The sequence below is a fragment of the Muscardinus avellanarius genome (genome assembly GCF_963383645.1).
Source record: "Muscardinus avellanarius genome assembly, chromosome: 11".
In the NCBI taxonomy this organism is placed as follows: Eukaryota; Metazoa; Chordata; class Mammalia; order Rodentia; family Gliridae; genus Muscardinus; species Muscardinus avellanarius.
The window spans coordinates 74,841,736-74,854,160 of NC_137797.1; the positions used below are offsets into that span (position 1 = coordinate 74,841,736).

Sequence of the window (12,425 nt, forward strand, 5' to 3'; positions counted from 1 at the left end):
CGGGGCTGCGGGGCGGGCCGCGCCGCCGGGCTGCTCGCACGCCGGCCGGAGGCAGGGCGGGAGGTGAGCCCCGACGCCTGCGCCCGGGAGCGGGACGGAGCCCGTGCCAGCCTCCCCTGCGCCCGGCGCGGGCGGCGGCAGCATCTTTGTTCTCGCCCGCTCGGCCGTCGGTACTTTTCCGCCCCTCGGCGCGCCCCCGCCCCTCGCGCTCGGCTGGTACTTTTCCACTCGCCTGGCCGGGGATGAATCAGCCGCGCTGCGCCGCCCCGCGGCGTCACGTGACCGGCGGCGCCGCAGTGTTGACGCGCCGCCTCTACCTTCTCAGGCAGCCTCGGAGCCTGCGCCGCCAAGGACAAAAGGAGCCCCGCGCCCATCGCTGCTCCCGGTTCCTTCCGATGCTCAGCATGAAGAAGGCCGAAATGGGAAGGTTCAACATCTCCCCCGATGAAGACAGCAGCAGCTACAGCTCCAACAGCGACTTCAACTACTCCTACCCCACCAAGCAAGCTGCTCTGAAAAGGTGGGAGAAGTTGACCAGTTGTAAAAAGGACCGTTTGCACAGATCAGAGAGGGACCTAGGACCCTGTTTCTGTTGCTTTAATTTGCTGTAGCATTGGGGGAGTGCGGTGATCCCTTCGGTTACCAAATTGTCTTACTGCGATGACAGTATCTCGTGTTAAAGTCCTATCTCGTGTGCAATTCTAAATTGATGTTTATACATTAAGTAAAGACAGTGTGATAAAACTGGGGAGTCGCTTTATATTAAAGCAATCTGGTGGGTAAGTTATATTTTTTCAATTTGCAATTATATTTTTTTGCAGCCATTATGCAGATGTAGATCCTGAAAACCAGAACTTTTTACTTGAGTCGAATTTGGGGAAGAAGAAGTATGAAACAGACTTTGTAAGTTAAAGAGAATTGTTTGTTTGACTTTGGCTTTATGGAGTAAAAGAACAGTTTTACTTAGATTTCAAGTCTGACTTGCCCAAAGCTGGTTTTCTCCATTTAATTATTATGTGTTTGGTTATCCTTTTCCCTCTATGTAGCATCCAGGTACTACTTCCTTTGGAATGTCAGTATTTAATCTGAGCAATGCGATTGTGGGCAGTGGAATCCTTGGGCTTTCTTATGCCATGGCTAATACTGGAATTGCTCTGTTTATGTAAGTATGTGTAAGTAGTGAGTCTGCCGTGCAGGGCAGTTGATATACTAAAATATATATTTTGGCTCCAGAAACTGAATTTACAGTTTTAAGTACTTGACTTAAAATTTGTTTAAATAAAGTATGAGAAATCCCAAAGTGTCTATTTTGCTACATATTGTACAATATCAAGGAAGCCAATTAGGTAGAAAAAAATTCTTTTAAAACTGACAAATTAAGCCCAAGGTCTCTTAAGTCAATCGAAATAAGAGTTTGTGGTTTGTTTTTGTTTAAGTTCTAACAAATACTGGATAAATCCAGGTTGGCTGTAAGTTATGGTAAAGGCAGAAGCCAAAAATAATAAGTGAAATATCTCCATATTAGTTGGATAATTTGACGGTCTCTCCAAGGACTTGTGGCCCCTCGAATGCATAAGGAAAAGAAAATCTAAATGTATAAGGTGTGGTGGTATTTACTTAGCCTGGAGCATATTTGTTTTAGGACAAATGAGTCACACTTTTTCTGGAATCTGAAAAGCAATTCATTATGGGTTTTTTTTTTCCCCCCCTCTAGATGTGTGATTGCCTCATGCTGTAGTAAAAAAAAAAAAAATATATATATATATTTATTAACAAATACCTATTAAATATTCTTTCCCCCTAGTTGCCCAGTTAGAATGAATCACTCCTTCACTCTAGAATAAATCCCTGGATAAAATTTTGGAGATATAGAAGACTTTAGAGAAGTGATTCTTAATCATTTTGGGTCTTTGACCCTTGAAGAATATAATAAGGAAAATATGAACTTTATTTCCAGGGGAAAAGGCACGAAACAAGACTGCAAGTTTGCTGTATATTTTTCAGTGATGTTTGTGTCATAAATACCTGTGGAATTCTGGCTAAGGCGATTTTCTAGGGAGGAGTCTTAATACCTTAATACTTGTACAGATGAAGAAACCACACATACATAGCATACAGCTAGCTGTCCCTTTGTGACAGATACGGTTTAATTAGCTGACTAGCTCCCTCTACTCAAGTTATTCTCTCTAGCATGACAGAATGTTCATGAAAAGAAAAGCAAACCTTTGCAAAACTCTGCTTTGTGAAATTCCACACTGAGGTTACTAACGCCTGGCTTGAGTACTGGAGGCTAAGACTCGGGCTTGTTCAACTAGAAAGAGGCTTTTGGGAATCTCTTGCTAAGGCAGAGAACCAGGAGTTTACATAGATAGGTTCTTAGAATTTCAGAATTTTTAGTGGGAAACTTGAATGGCATCATAATTGAATATTTGAAACCCCCTTCCTAGCTCTTATAAAAACTGGAAGCAATTTTAGAATGCTGCTAGTATAGTACAGAATTTAAATAAGATAAAATGGCAACTTTTTCCCAAGTCAGAGCAAAACTAGTGTGTTTCCATTGCACTTTTGAATTACTTTAGTACATTTTTTATTTTCATTTTTTTGTGGGTCTGGGGATGGAACCCAGGGGCATTCGACCTCCAAGCTACACCCCTGTCCTATTTTGTATTCTTTATTTTGAAACCGGGTCCCACTGAGTTGCGGAGGGCCTCACTAAGTAGCTGAGGCTGTCTGCAAACCGCAATCCTCTGGTCTCAGCCTCCCAAATGCTGAGATTACAAGTGTGTGCTACCATGCCCAGCATGTACATTTTAATAAATGGCCAATGACACCGATGTGTGATATTTTTTGCTTCAGTATTTACCTTCTATTTAGAAGGTATAGAGGTAAACGCCAAAAGCCACAAGGCTGTCTCTGTTCCGGTTCAGTTAAAGGACTCTATAGCTGACCTTGTGAGGGGGTGCGCTGTGGATGGAATCCAGAGGCATTCTACCTCTGAGCTATACTTCCAGCCCGGTTTTTTTTTTGTTTGTTTGTTTGTTGTTTTTTTTTTTTTTTTTTTTTGAAACAAGGTCCAAGTTACAGAGGGTCTGCGGCTGGCCACAAACCTGTGATGGTCCTCTCTCAGCCTTCTAAGTACTGGGATTATAAGTGTGCACCACCACGTCCCACTTGTGGCTGGTCTTTAAACAGGAACCAATACTGAGACTGAAAGTGGCCTCAAAGGGGATGAAGCACATTTATCTCTGTCATTTTAGTGGAGGACATGAAATGACTTAATTTGTTTTGGTTGTTTTTAGTTTGAACCAACATCTTTTCTCTAGTGAGAGTTGAAGCTAACAGTGTCACCTTAGAACAGCATCTCCCCCCCACCCCCAGTGTTCTAGAAAAAATTCTAAAGTTCTTCTGCATTAACTCCTGGACATCAGTTTCTTTGTGAGTGCCGTATATGGTACTGTATGTAATTTGACTGTAGAGAGTCAAAAGTCATGGGACCGTCTTTGTGGGGTTTCTGAGTTCCCCTTTTATTTATTTATTTAATAAAAATCTCCATCCTTTGCTTGTCTGGGTGTGATGAAATTGAAGCTGGAATGAGAGAGAGCTAATACCCTGAAGGAGAGCCACATGGCATTAGGAGGCTGTTAGTCCTTCCTTGTACTTCCTCCCTTCCCCGTTCAGTCCAAGTGAAAGAGCCAGGGCGGAGACTGTAGAGCTGATGACCTGTTCTAGCACAAGTGTTGTCTCCTAGTCTGTTCTCACCTCAGAGCGTGAGGTAGTGTCTTCACCATGGCTGCTTCTCTGATTAGTACCTAGTTAGCTTGTAGTGCCTGACACTTGAAATATTAGTATAATATCCTCCTTCCTGTGCCTCTCCTTATCTGTACAGTCCATGTGGTCTTGAGACCTTTCCTGAACTTATCTCTACTGAATTTCACAAAAAACCTCCTGAGCTGGGCTGATGGCAAGTTTTGCCGACATTTTCTAGATTAAAGGAGCCATTAGAAGTCAGGGAAGTGGTGGACATACTGCCAATTATTATGGTGCCAGAATCGGAATCCAAGTCTGAAAACTCCACTGGGAGGTGGGCTTTCCAGCCTCTGGCAGTGTGTACACCCTTGCTGTTAACCATAGTCACTATGGAACTGTCACTTGAGAGATTACACATTGTAAGTGCCAGTGAGAAGTGCCTTTGATGCTCCAGCCAGCAGGAGAAGGAACATTTTGGGGGTAATTTTTGCACACATGAGCACACTGTCTGTATTTAATGTTATTTTAAAGAACCAAAGAGCATTGTCTTTAAATGTGTAGCTCTGCTTGTTTGTAACCCTGTGCCTTTTCCTTTCTTTTGTCAGAATTCTTTTGACATTTGTGTCAATATTTTCCCTGTATTCTGTTCATCTCCTTTTGAAGACTGCCAATGAAGGAGGTATGGTAGCCTTCATTTTCTTTTCTAAAATAATTTGTGCCTGTCGCTCTTTTCTTATAAAGTACTTACTCCATGCGTCTGCATTCTTCAAATTGTAGGGTCTTTATTATATGAACAATTGGGACATAAGGCGTTTGGACTGGTTGGAAAGCTGGCAGCCTCTGGGTCAATTACAATGCAGAACATTGGAGGTAAGATTTAAAGGATTTTGGTTTTTGTCTGATTTTGTAGCAGAGGGGTGACACATGAATTTTAGTGTCACATGCCACATTTTGCACTTGTAATGGTATAATTTTGTTTTCCTCCAGCTATGTCAAGCTACCTCTTCATAGTGAAATATGAGTTACCTTTGGTGATCAAGGCCTTAATGAACATTGAAGATGAAACTGGGTAGGTGCTAAGTAAGGTGACTCCTAAGAAACAATTACAGTCTAACACAGATAATTTGATCAAAGTTGAATATGTAGCATGATTATCAGCAAATTGCTTGTTTCTATTAAAACTGACTCAAGAAGTCCTCTGTAAACTGATTGGAACTTTTTAAAATGAAAGGGATAGTAGCTAGTCATACAAATTTGGATATCTAATTTCTAACCTGTGTGTAGAAACAGATATTCTAGAACTCGCTGCGTTTATATTTACTTCAGAAGTTACACTTATGGAACAGAACTAGCTTAAAATAAGACTAAAGCTTTGAATTGCACAGAATCAGTATATTTAATACAAAATACTGTAAAATGTTTGACTGTGCTATAGAAATCTATTATTTACCTAGCAAAGTTATCCATCTCAGTGGACTAGCAGGTTTTTAATCTAAATTAAACATAGTGCTTATGAACTTCCCAACTTAAATGCAGTTTATTACCTTAGAAAGGTGTGGTTACTGTTGGTGTGGCTTTAGAAATTTAACTTGATAAGTGATCTTTAAATAGTAGTTTTCTAGCCAAGCGTGGTGGCGCATGCTTATATAATCCCAGCAATTGGGAGGCTGAGACAGGAGGATCCCCGTTCATGGCCAGCCTCAGCTACTACTTAGGCCCTCTGCAATTCAGTGAGACTCTGTTTCAAAATAAAGAATAAAAAGTAGGGCTCGGGGTGTAGCTTGGAGAGGTAGAATGTCCCTGGGTTCCATCTCCAGTACCACCAAAAAAAAAAATTAGGTTTCTGCCGGGCATGTTGAATGCATGTAATCCCAAGGCAGAGACGGGAGAATTGGACAGCCTCAGCTACTTAGGAGGCCCTTTGCCACTCAGTGAGACCCTGTTTCGAAAATAAAACTTAAAAAATAGGGCTGGAGGTGTAGCTCAAAGGTAGAATGCCCCTGAATTTCATCCCCAGTGCCACCCCAAAAAAAAAAAAGGTTTTGTGAGTTCTTTGCTGGAGTGGATTGGCACCCACGGGAAGTTTGACTTTTAAAATTGTGATTTAAAGAAGGTATAAGCCAGGCATGATGACATGGCCTGTGATTTCAGCACTTATGAGATAGGAGGATCGCCAGTTCCAGGACAGTCTCCACAGCTTAGTGAGACCCTGTTTCAAAGTAAAGAATAAGCCGGGCATGGTGACACGCTTGTAATCCTAGCATTCAGGAGGCTGAGACGGGAGGATGGCGGTTCATGGACAGCCTCGGCTACTTAATGATGCTCTTTGTAACTCAGTGAGACCCTGTTTAAAAAAAAAAAAAAGAATAAAAGATAGGGCAGGGAATGTAGCTTGGAGGTTGAATGCCCCTGGGTCCCATCCCCAGATCGGGGGTGGGGGGATGAATAGTAGTAGGGCTTAGAGTTTAGCTCAGAGGTTAGAATGTCCCGGGGTTCCATCCCCAGAACAGAGAAAAGGACTAGGGGTGTAGCTTGGAGGTCGGAATACCCCCGAGTTCAATCCCCAGTACCACACACACATACACAAAGAGGGTATAGTTCCTGAAAATATATAATTCTAGAGCTCTTCGGAGACATAATATTTCCGTAAGTTCAAAAGGAACCATTTTTTACTGTATTTGGAGTCCAGGTGGGTCAAAATATCACAGAATTCTCTGATAATTTGGAAATATAGCCTGGTTTGGGAAATTAGGGATGGGGGCCTGTATATGCATATTAATCTTAAGCATGAAGAAAACTCTTAATTGAAATTTTTGATGTTTATTTGCTAACAAGTATGGGGGGGCTTGTTGTGAAATTTACTTGTTTCCAGCATTCAAAATTGCAAACTAAAGTTATAAAGAAGTTGACATAATTTTTCTAAAAGTGCTTAAAGATAAGCTTATTGGGTTCACAAAACAGCTTTGTTTGCTATGCTAGTATCAAGCCTTTAAGAACCATTTATGTTATGAATCAGCTGGCAACCTTCCTAGAGTAGTGAGACAAAAGTTAGACTGTTTCATACTCCATTTTCTAACCTAAGTGAACATTCATCTCCTGTCCTGAATAAGGGATGCTTTTTCCAAAACCATTCTTGTTTGTGTTTATGCTTTTTCCATAAAACGAGTCCTATGGGAAGATGTGTGCATTCTGTGGCTGATTTCAACTTTGTTTCTTTTCTTGTCCTTCAGACTGTGGTATCTGAATGGTGACTACTTGGTTCTGCTGGTGTCCTTGGTGCTCATTCTTCCCTTGTCGCTGCTGAGAAATTTAGGTGAGCAAACCCATGCCCAAAGGAAGATGAAAGAGTGGCTCATTAGGTGGTCTGCCAAAAGGCCCTGCGCCAACCGACTGACCTACTTACCTACCCACCTACCTTTGGGAATTGCGGCTTTCTTAAAGTCCTAGTATGGGTGTTCCCAGATCAGAATATTTCGTTGACATTTCTAATATCTTGTGCTTTGTAAATAACAAGACTTTATTATTGTTATAAGTATATATCTTAGTACATTAGAATTAGAAATTTAGTCTTGTATCTACTAAATTTCTGTACCTCAAGTCTTCCCAGTGGCATTGAAGTATTGGGTGGAGAAAAAGTAATCTGCCCTACCTAACCCTGTTTCATTCAACTAATACTGTGTTTTTCTTCTTCAAATAGGATATTTGGGATATACCAGTGGCCTTTCCTTATTGTGTATGATGTTCTTTCTGATTGTGGTAGGTAGAGTTTTTCTTCAGAGAATGTTGCTTTATGAGCCTATCATGTTGTCCAGTTCCTCAAATGCAAAGTAATATATTTTCAGGTGATCTGCAAGAAATTTCAGATTCCTTGTCCTTTGGGAATTGCTATGGCAATTAATGAAACAATGAATAGCACTGTAACACAGCCAACAACTTTTTCTCCTGACTGGGCTTTTAACAAGACCGAAGTTGACACTTGCACACCACATTATTTTATCTTCAACTCACAGGTAACTGACTCCTGAAGTAAAGGGATTGTGGTTAATAGGTGCTTTTTAGAAAGTGTGATTGGTTAGCTATTGAACTGTGAAGAGTGTTAGTTTGTATCTTAAAACAGATTGAGAACTCATCATATAGTGTTAAATAGTGGGCACATTTAGAAGTTAGGTGAGCGGTCACACTTGATCAGATTAGATGGAGGCTAGTCATGCAAAGGATTCTAAGATGATAGGAAATACTGTTTAAGCATTTTAGAAAGTAGTGTCAAAGCTGTTTTACATCAGGATATGAAATGGCTTTCCCTTCTTTTCAGACCGTTTATGCTGTGCCAATTCTGACGTTTTCATTTGTCTGCCATCCTGCCATTCTTCCCATCTATGAAGAGCTGAAAGGGTAAGTACTTATGTAAATTTATCTAGACAATATTAGACAACTGTTTGTAACTACTGCTAAAACATATTTGTATCTTCTTTTAAATTTATAAAGCCGCAGCCGTAGAAGGATGATGAATGTGTCCAAGATCTCGTTTTTTGCTATGTTTCTCATGTATCTGCTTGCTGCCCTCTTTGGATACTTGACCTTTTATGGTAAATAATGTCTAATTTAGGGGGGAAATTCCATTTATTGAAACAAAGCTGGCACTTTTCTATATATACAGTTTTATTACTTTTTCAGTCTGGTTTGATATTTATTTGTGCTCAGAAATTGAATTTAGAGCTTAGAATTTCCTGTAGTGTATGTAATCCGTAATTTTTAGAATTCAAGTTTGAAAACTGACATCACTTGATAATATATTTTGATGTCTTTCTCATAAGTTCATCCTCTTCTCCCATCCCCTTTCAACTATATAAACCAGGCTTGGTGGCACATGCTTGTAAATCCTAGTACTTGAAAAGCTGAAAAAAGGAGAATCGCAGGTTTGTGGCCAGCCTCGGATACTTAGTTGAAACCCTGTTTCAAAATAAAGAAAAAGATAGGGCTGGGGGAGTAGCTCTGGATAGAATGCCCTATAGTTTAACCTCCAGTTTGGAGGGGGAGAGGACTGTATAACAGATATGCAAACTAAGCCAAGCAAAGGGATTTGGCTCCTGTTGTTTTTAATGCAGGTCATGGGGCTAAATCTCTTATTTGGTATTTAGAAAAACTCTCCTTCAATGTTATTTTAATTGCATTAACCATAATTCCAGATTAATCTTATTAGCCTCTTAGATTATCATTTTGTGAGTAGCTAATAATTTTAGTGCAGATTTCAGTGTAAGTTAGATTTTCTACTTGATCTCCAGAGAAAACAGACTGAAAGCTTTTTTGGTCTTTCCCTACAGGACGTGTTGAGTCAGAATTGCTCCATACTTACTCTGTTGTCATGAAAAATGATATTCTTCTTCTCATTGTTCGATTGGCTGTGTTAATGGCTGTCACCCTAACAGTACCAGTAGTTGTTTTCCCGGTAAGTAATCACCTGCTGTTCTTTCAGTAGGAGTATGTTTTTAAATGTGAACATTTGTGAGATTTTCATTTTCTGGGAAAAGAGACACACTCTTAGAGCAATACCGAGTTAATGGTAATTTTGAAGGGACATAAAGAACAGAATTATAATTTTTTAAATGTCCACATATTTAAAAAACAGCAGTAGAGTAAGGGACAGTTTTCCTTTAGAAGTAATTGTATAGTTTTACCTATATCTTCTATCATCACTTTGGAATTATTTTACATTAGTTACAGCTGGATTTTTTTTTTTTTTTGTAATAAATGTTTATCTCTTGCAGATCCGGAGTTCCATAACTCACTTGCTGTGTGCAACAAAAGATTTTAGCTGGTGGCGTCATAGCCTCATAACAGTTTCCATCTTGGCTTTTACCAATTTGCTTGTCATATTTGTCCCGACTATTAGGGATATCTTTGGTTTCATTGGTAAGTGTTTTTTTAGGAAGTATCAGAGCTGACTCATACTGAGGATGTTACGGCTTAAGAAATAAGCAACTTGTTGAATTCTCTTTTACAGGTGCATCTGCAGCTGCTATGTTGATTTTTATTCTTCCATCTGCCTTCTATATCAAGCTAGTGAAGAAAGAATCTATGAAGTCTCTACAAAAGATTGGGGTGAGTGAAAGATGATGTATGTAGTAACAGTTATAAGTTTTATCAGAAATTCACCTGATTTTCGCTTTTTAGCCATCATTGTAGATTCACTTTACAGGTTTTGGTAAATGTTTTGCTAATGCTGTAACTTCAAAGAAGGAAGATTGGGAGGAGGCAGAGAAAAGATAGTTTAATTACAAGAAAGTTATTAGGTACATTAGAGATAGGTGTACAAACCCAAGTTTAGACATTTGTTCAACCAGTGTTGTTGACCTACCTGCCCTATAAAATGTACTTAACTAGGCGTGAGTATATAAAAGAAAAAGATAAAGGGTTGATTTGAGTGAGAGTGGTGATCAAAGCAGGGTGCTTCTCTGCCCTTTCTCCCCATAGGCTCACTAGTATATACTTACTCTAAGGCATCATAATACCAATGACAAAGAGTATATGGTGACCTCAGACAATAATGGTTCTGGAACCAGAATCCTGGTGGGGATATTTTTATTTTTTATTCATTTATTTTTTTGGTGGTACTGGGGATGGGACCCAGGAGCATTGTACTACCAAGTCTCGCCCCCAGCCCTTTTTTTTTCTTTTTGTCTTTTTTTATTTTTTAAACAATCTCTCTGAGTTGTAAAGGGCCTCGCTAAGCAGCTCAGGCCATCCAAGAACCGTAATCCTCTGGTCTCAGCCTCCCAAATGCTGAGACCATTACAAGCTCATCATACGCCACCACGCCCTGCCTGTTGGTGGGGATAATTTAGGGAAGAGACTGCTTGTCAGTTATATTATCCACAGCCATTCTGGCCTAATCTAAATACTAGTACTGTTTGAAAATCAGAAAGTGTCATCTTGTTTTGCCCAGAAGAATGCAGTGGCATTAGATGAAGAATAAACTTAGGAGTAAACTTGTCTCTTAGAAAGACCTCAGGCTTAGGCTACATTGTGGGATGATAGGTTTTTTTGTTTTGTTTTTTTTTTTTTTTTTAAGTTTTTGCTTTAAAATTTTGGGGAAAAAAAGCCAGGCGTGGTGATGCATGCTTAGAGTCCCAGTGCTTAGGAGGATGAGACAGGAGGATCACACAGATTCGAAGCCAGCCTCAGCTACGTAGTGAGGCTCTCAGCAACTTAGTGAGACCCTGTTTCCAAATAAAGTATGAAATGGGTCTGGGAGTATAGCCTAGAGGTAGAAAAACCCCTGGGTTTGCTGGGCATGGTGGTGCACACTTGTAATCCCAGCATTCAGGAAGCTGAGACTGGAGGATTGCGGTTCGTGGACAGCCTCAGCTACTTAGCCCCTCTGCAACTCAGTGAGAGACCCGGTTTCAAAATAAAGAATAAAAAACAGGGCAGCGAGTGTAGCTCAGAGGTTGCCCCCTGGGTTCCATCCCCAGACCCGCAAAAAAAAAATTTTTTTTTAATTGAGGCCTAATACTACATACACACTTATAATCCCAGCAATGCAGGAGTCTGAGAGGAAGAGTACAAGTTTTCAAGGCCAGCCTGGGCAACTTCACATTTGCTTAGCGTGTGCTCTGATTGCAATTCCAGTACCACACACAAAAAATTGTCATTTTGCACTTTAAATAACTAGGGATGACTTGAAACTGTATTTAACGGAGCAAAGCTGTATAGAATGTTATCTAGTCTGTGTAACTTTAGTGACAGTGAGCCCTATTACAAGTTAAAGAAGGTATAGTACATGTATCTTCCTTGCTGATGAGTTTTTTCTGCTTTTGCAGGCTCTGTTTTTCCTGATAAGTGGCATAGTGGTAATGGTTGGAAGTATGACCTTGATTATTTTGGATTGGATGCACAACGCCTCTGTAGGTGGCCATTAATTGGCACCCTTCAAACTCTGAAAGTCCATCTGATGCCAGTGTTGAGTCAGCTCTCAACTACTATGAAATTTCAGCTAACATTTTCAGTTTCACTTCCTTTTGAAGTGCAGATTCCTCGCTGGTTCTTCTGAATGCAGAATAAGTGAACTTGTTTTCTTTCTTTTTTTTTTAAAGAAACTTATCTGTATGTTAGGAATGGATATCAACAACAAAACCACGAGCATCGGGTTAAGGGAAGTGACAATTTTATTCCATTCCAGAGAATGGACAAACTCTTTTATCAAGCCACATGGTTGGCTGTGTCATTGTTTAACTTGGATATTTTATGATTTTACTTGAACGTGCCTAATGGAACCATTCGATGTGAGAAACAATTCTTAATTTACAGCAAAGTATTGAAATAATCATTGAGAAAAACACTATTATTTTTTTTGTACCAAAAATACTTAGAGACCTCAGAAGCACTATTTTGCTTTTAAGAAATTGCTTTTTTTGAACTTTATCTGGAAACAGTTGTCAATAAATTCTGTATAATTTCATTGGTATTTAAAAATCAATATTAGTATTATGAAATGATTTGCCTTTTTTGTAGGCATTAAAAGCCAAATACTTTTTTATCCAAAATAATTTTTAAATGATGTAATGAAAAATTGTACCATTAATTAGCATAGTTTTTTCCATTCAAACTTCACTTAAAGGACAATTGATGTTGCTACACCAAAATCAGGTGAACTCTGTTCATCATTTGTCTTCTGTCCC

General features: G+C 39.7%; 1 protein-coding gene across 1 annotated transcript; it reads left to right on the top strand.

Annotated features, from left to right (window-relative positions):
* Positions 1-395: 395 nt before the first annotated feature.
* On the top strand, positions 396-11,716 carry SLC38A2 (solute carrier family 38 member 2; the record flags this gene model as incomplete). Its single annotated transcript, XM_080705549.1, has 15 exons — positions 396-520; positions 822-903; positions 1,047-1,162; positions 4,353-4,426; positions 4,525-4,617; positions 4,735-4,816; positions 6,978-7,060; positions 7,445-7,503; positions 7,590-7,757; positions 8,060-8,139; positions 8,233-8,333; positions 9,069-9,193; positions 9,513-9,657; positions 9,749-9,846; positions 11,568-11,716. The coding sequence occupies 15 exons, from the start codon at positions 396-398 to the stop codon at positions 11,664-11,666; spliced, it is 1,530 nt and encodes a 509-aa protein (XP_080561675.1). The 3' UTR covers positions 11,667-11,716.
* Between the last annotated feature and the right edge of the window lie 709 nt (positions 11,717-12,425).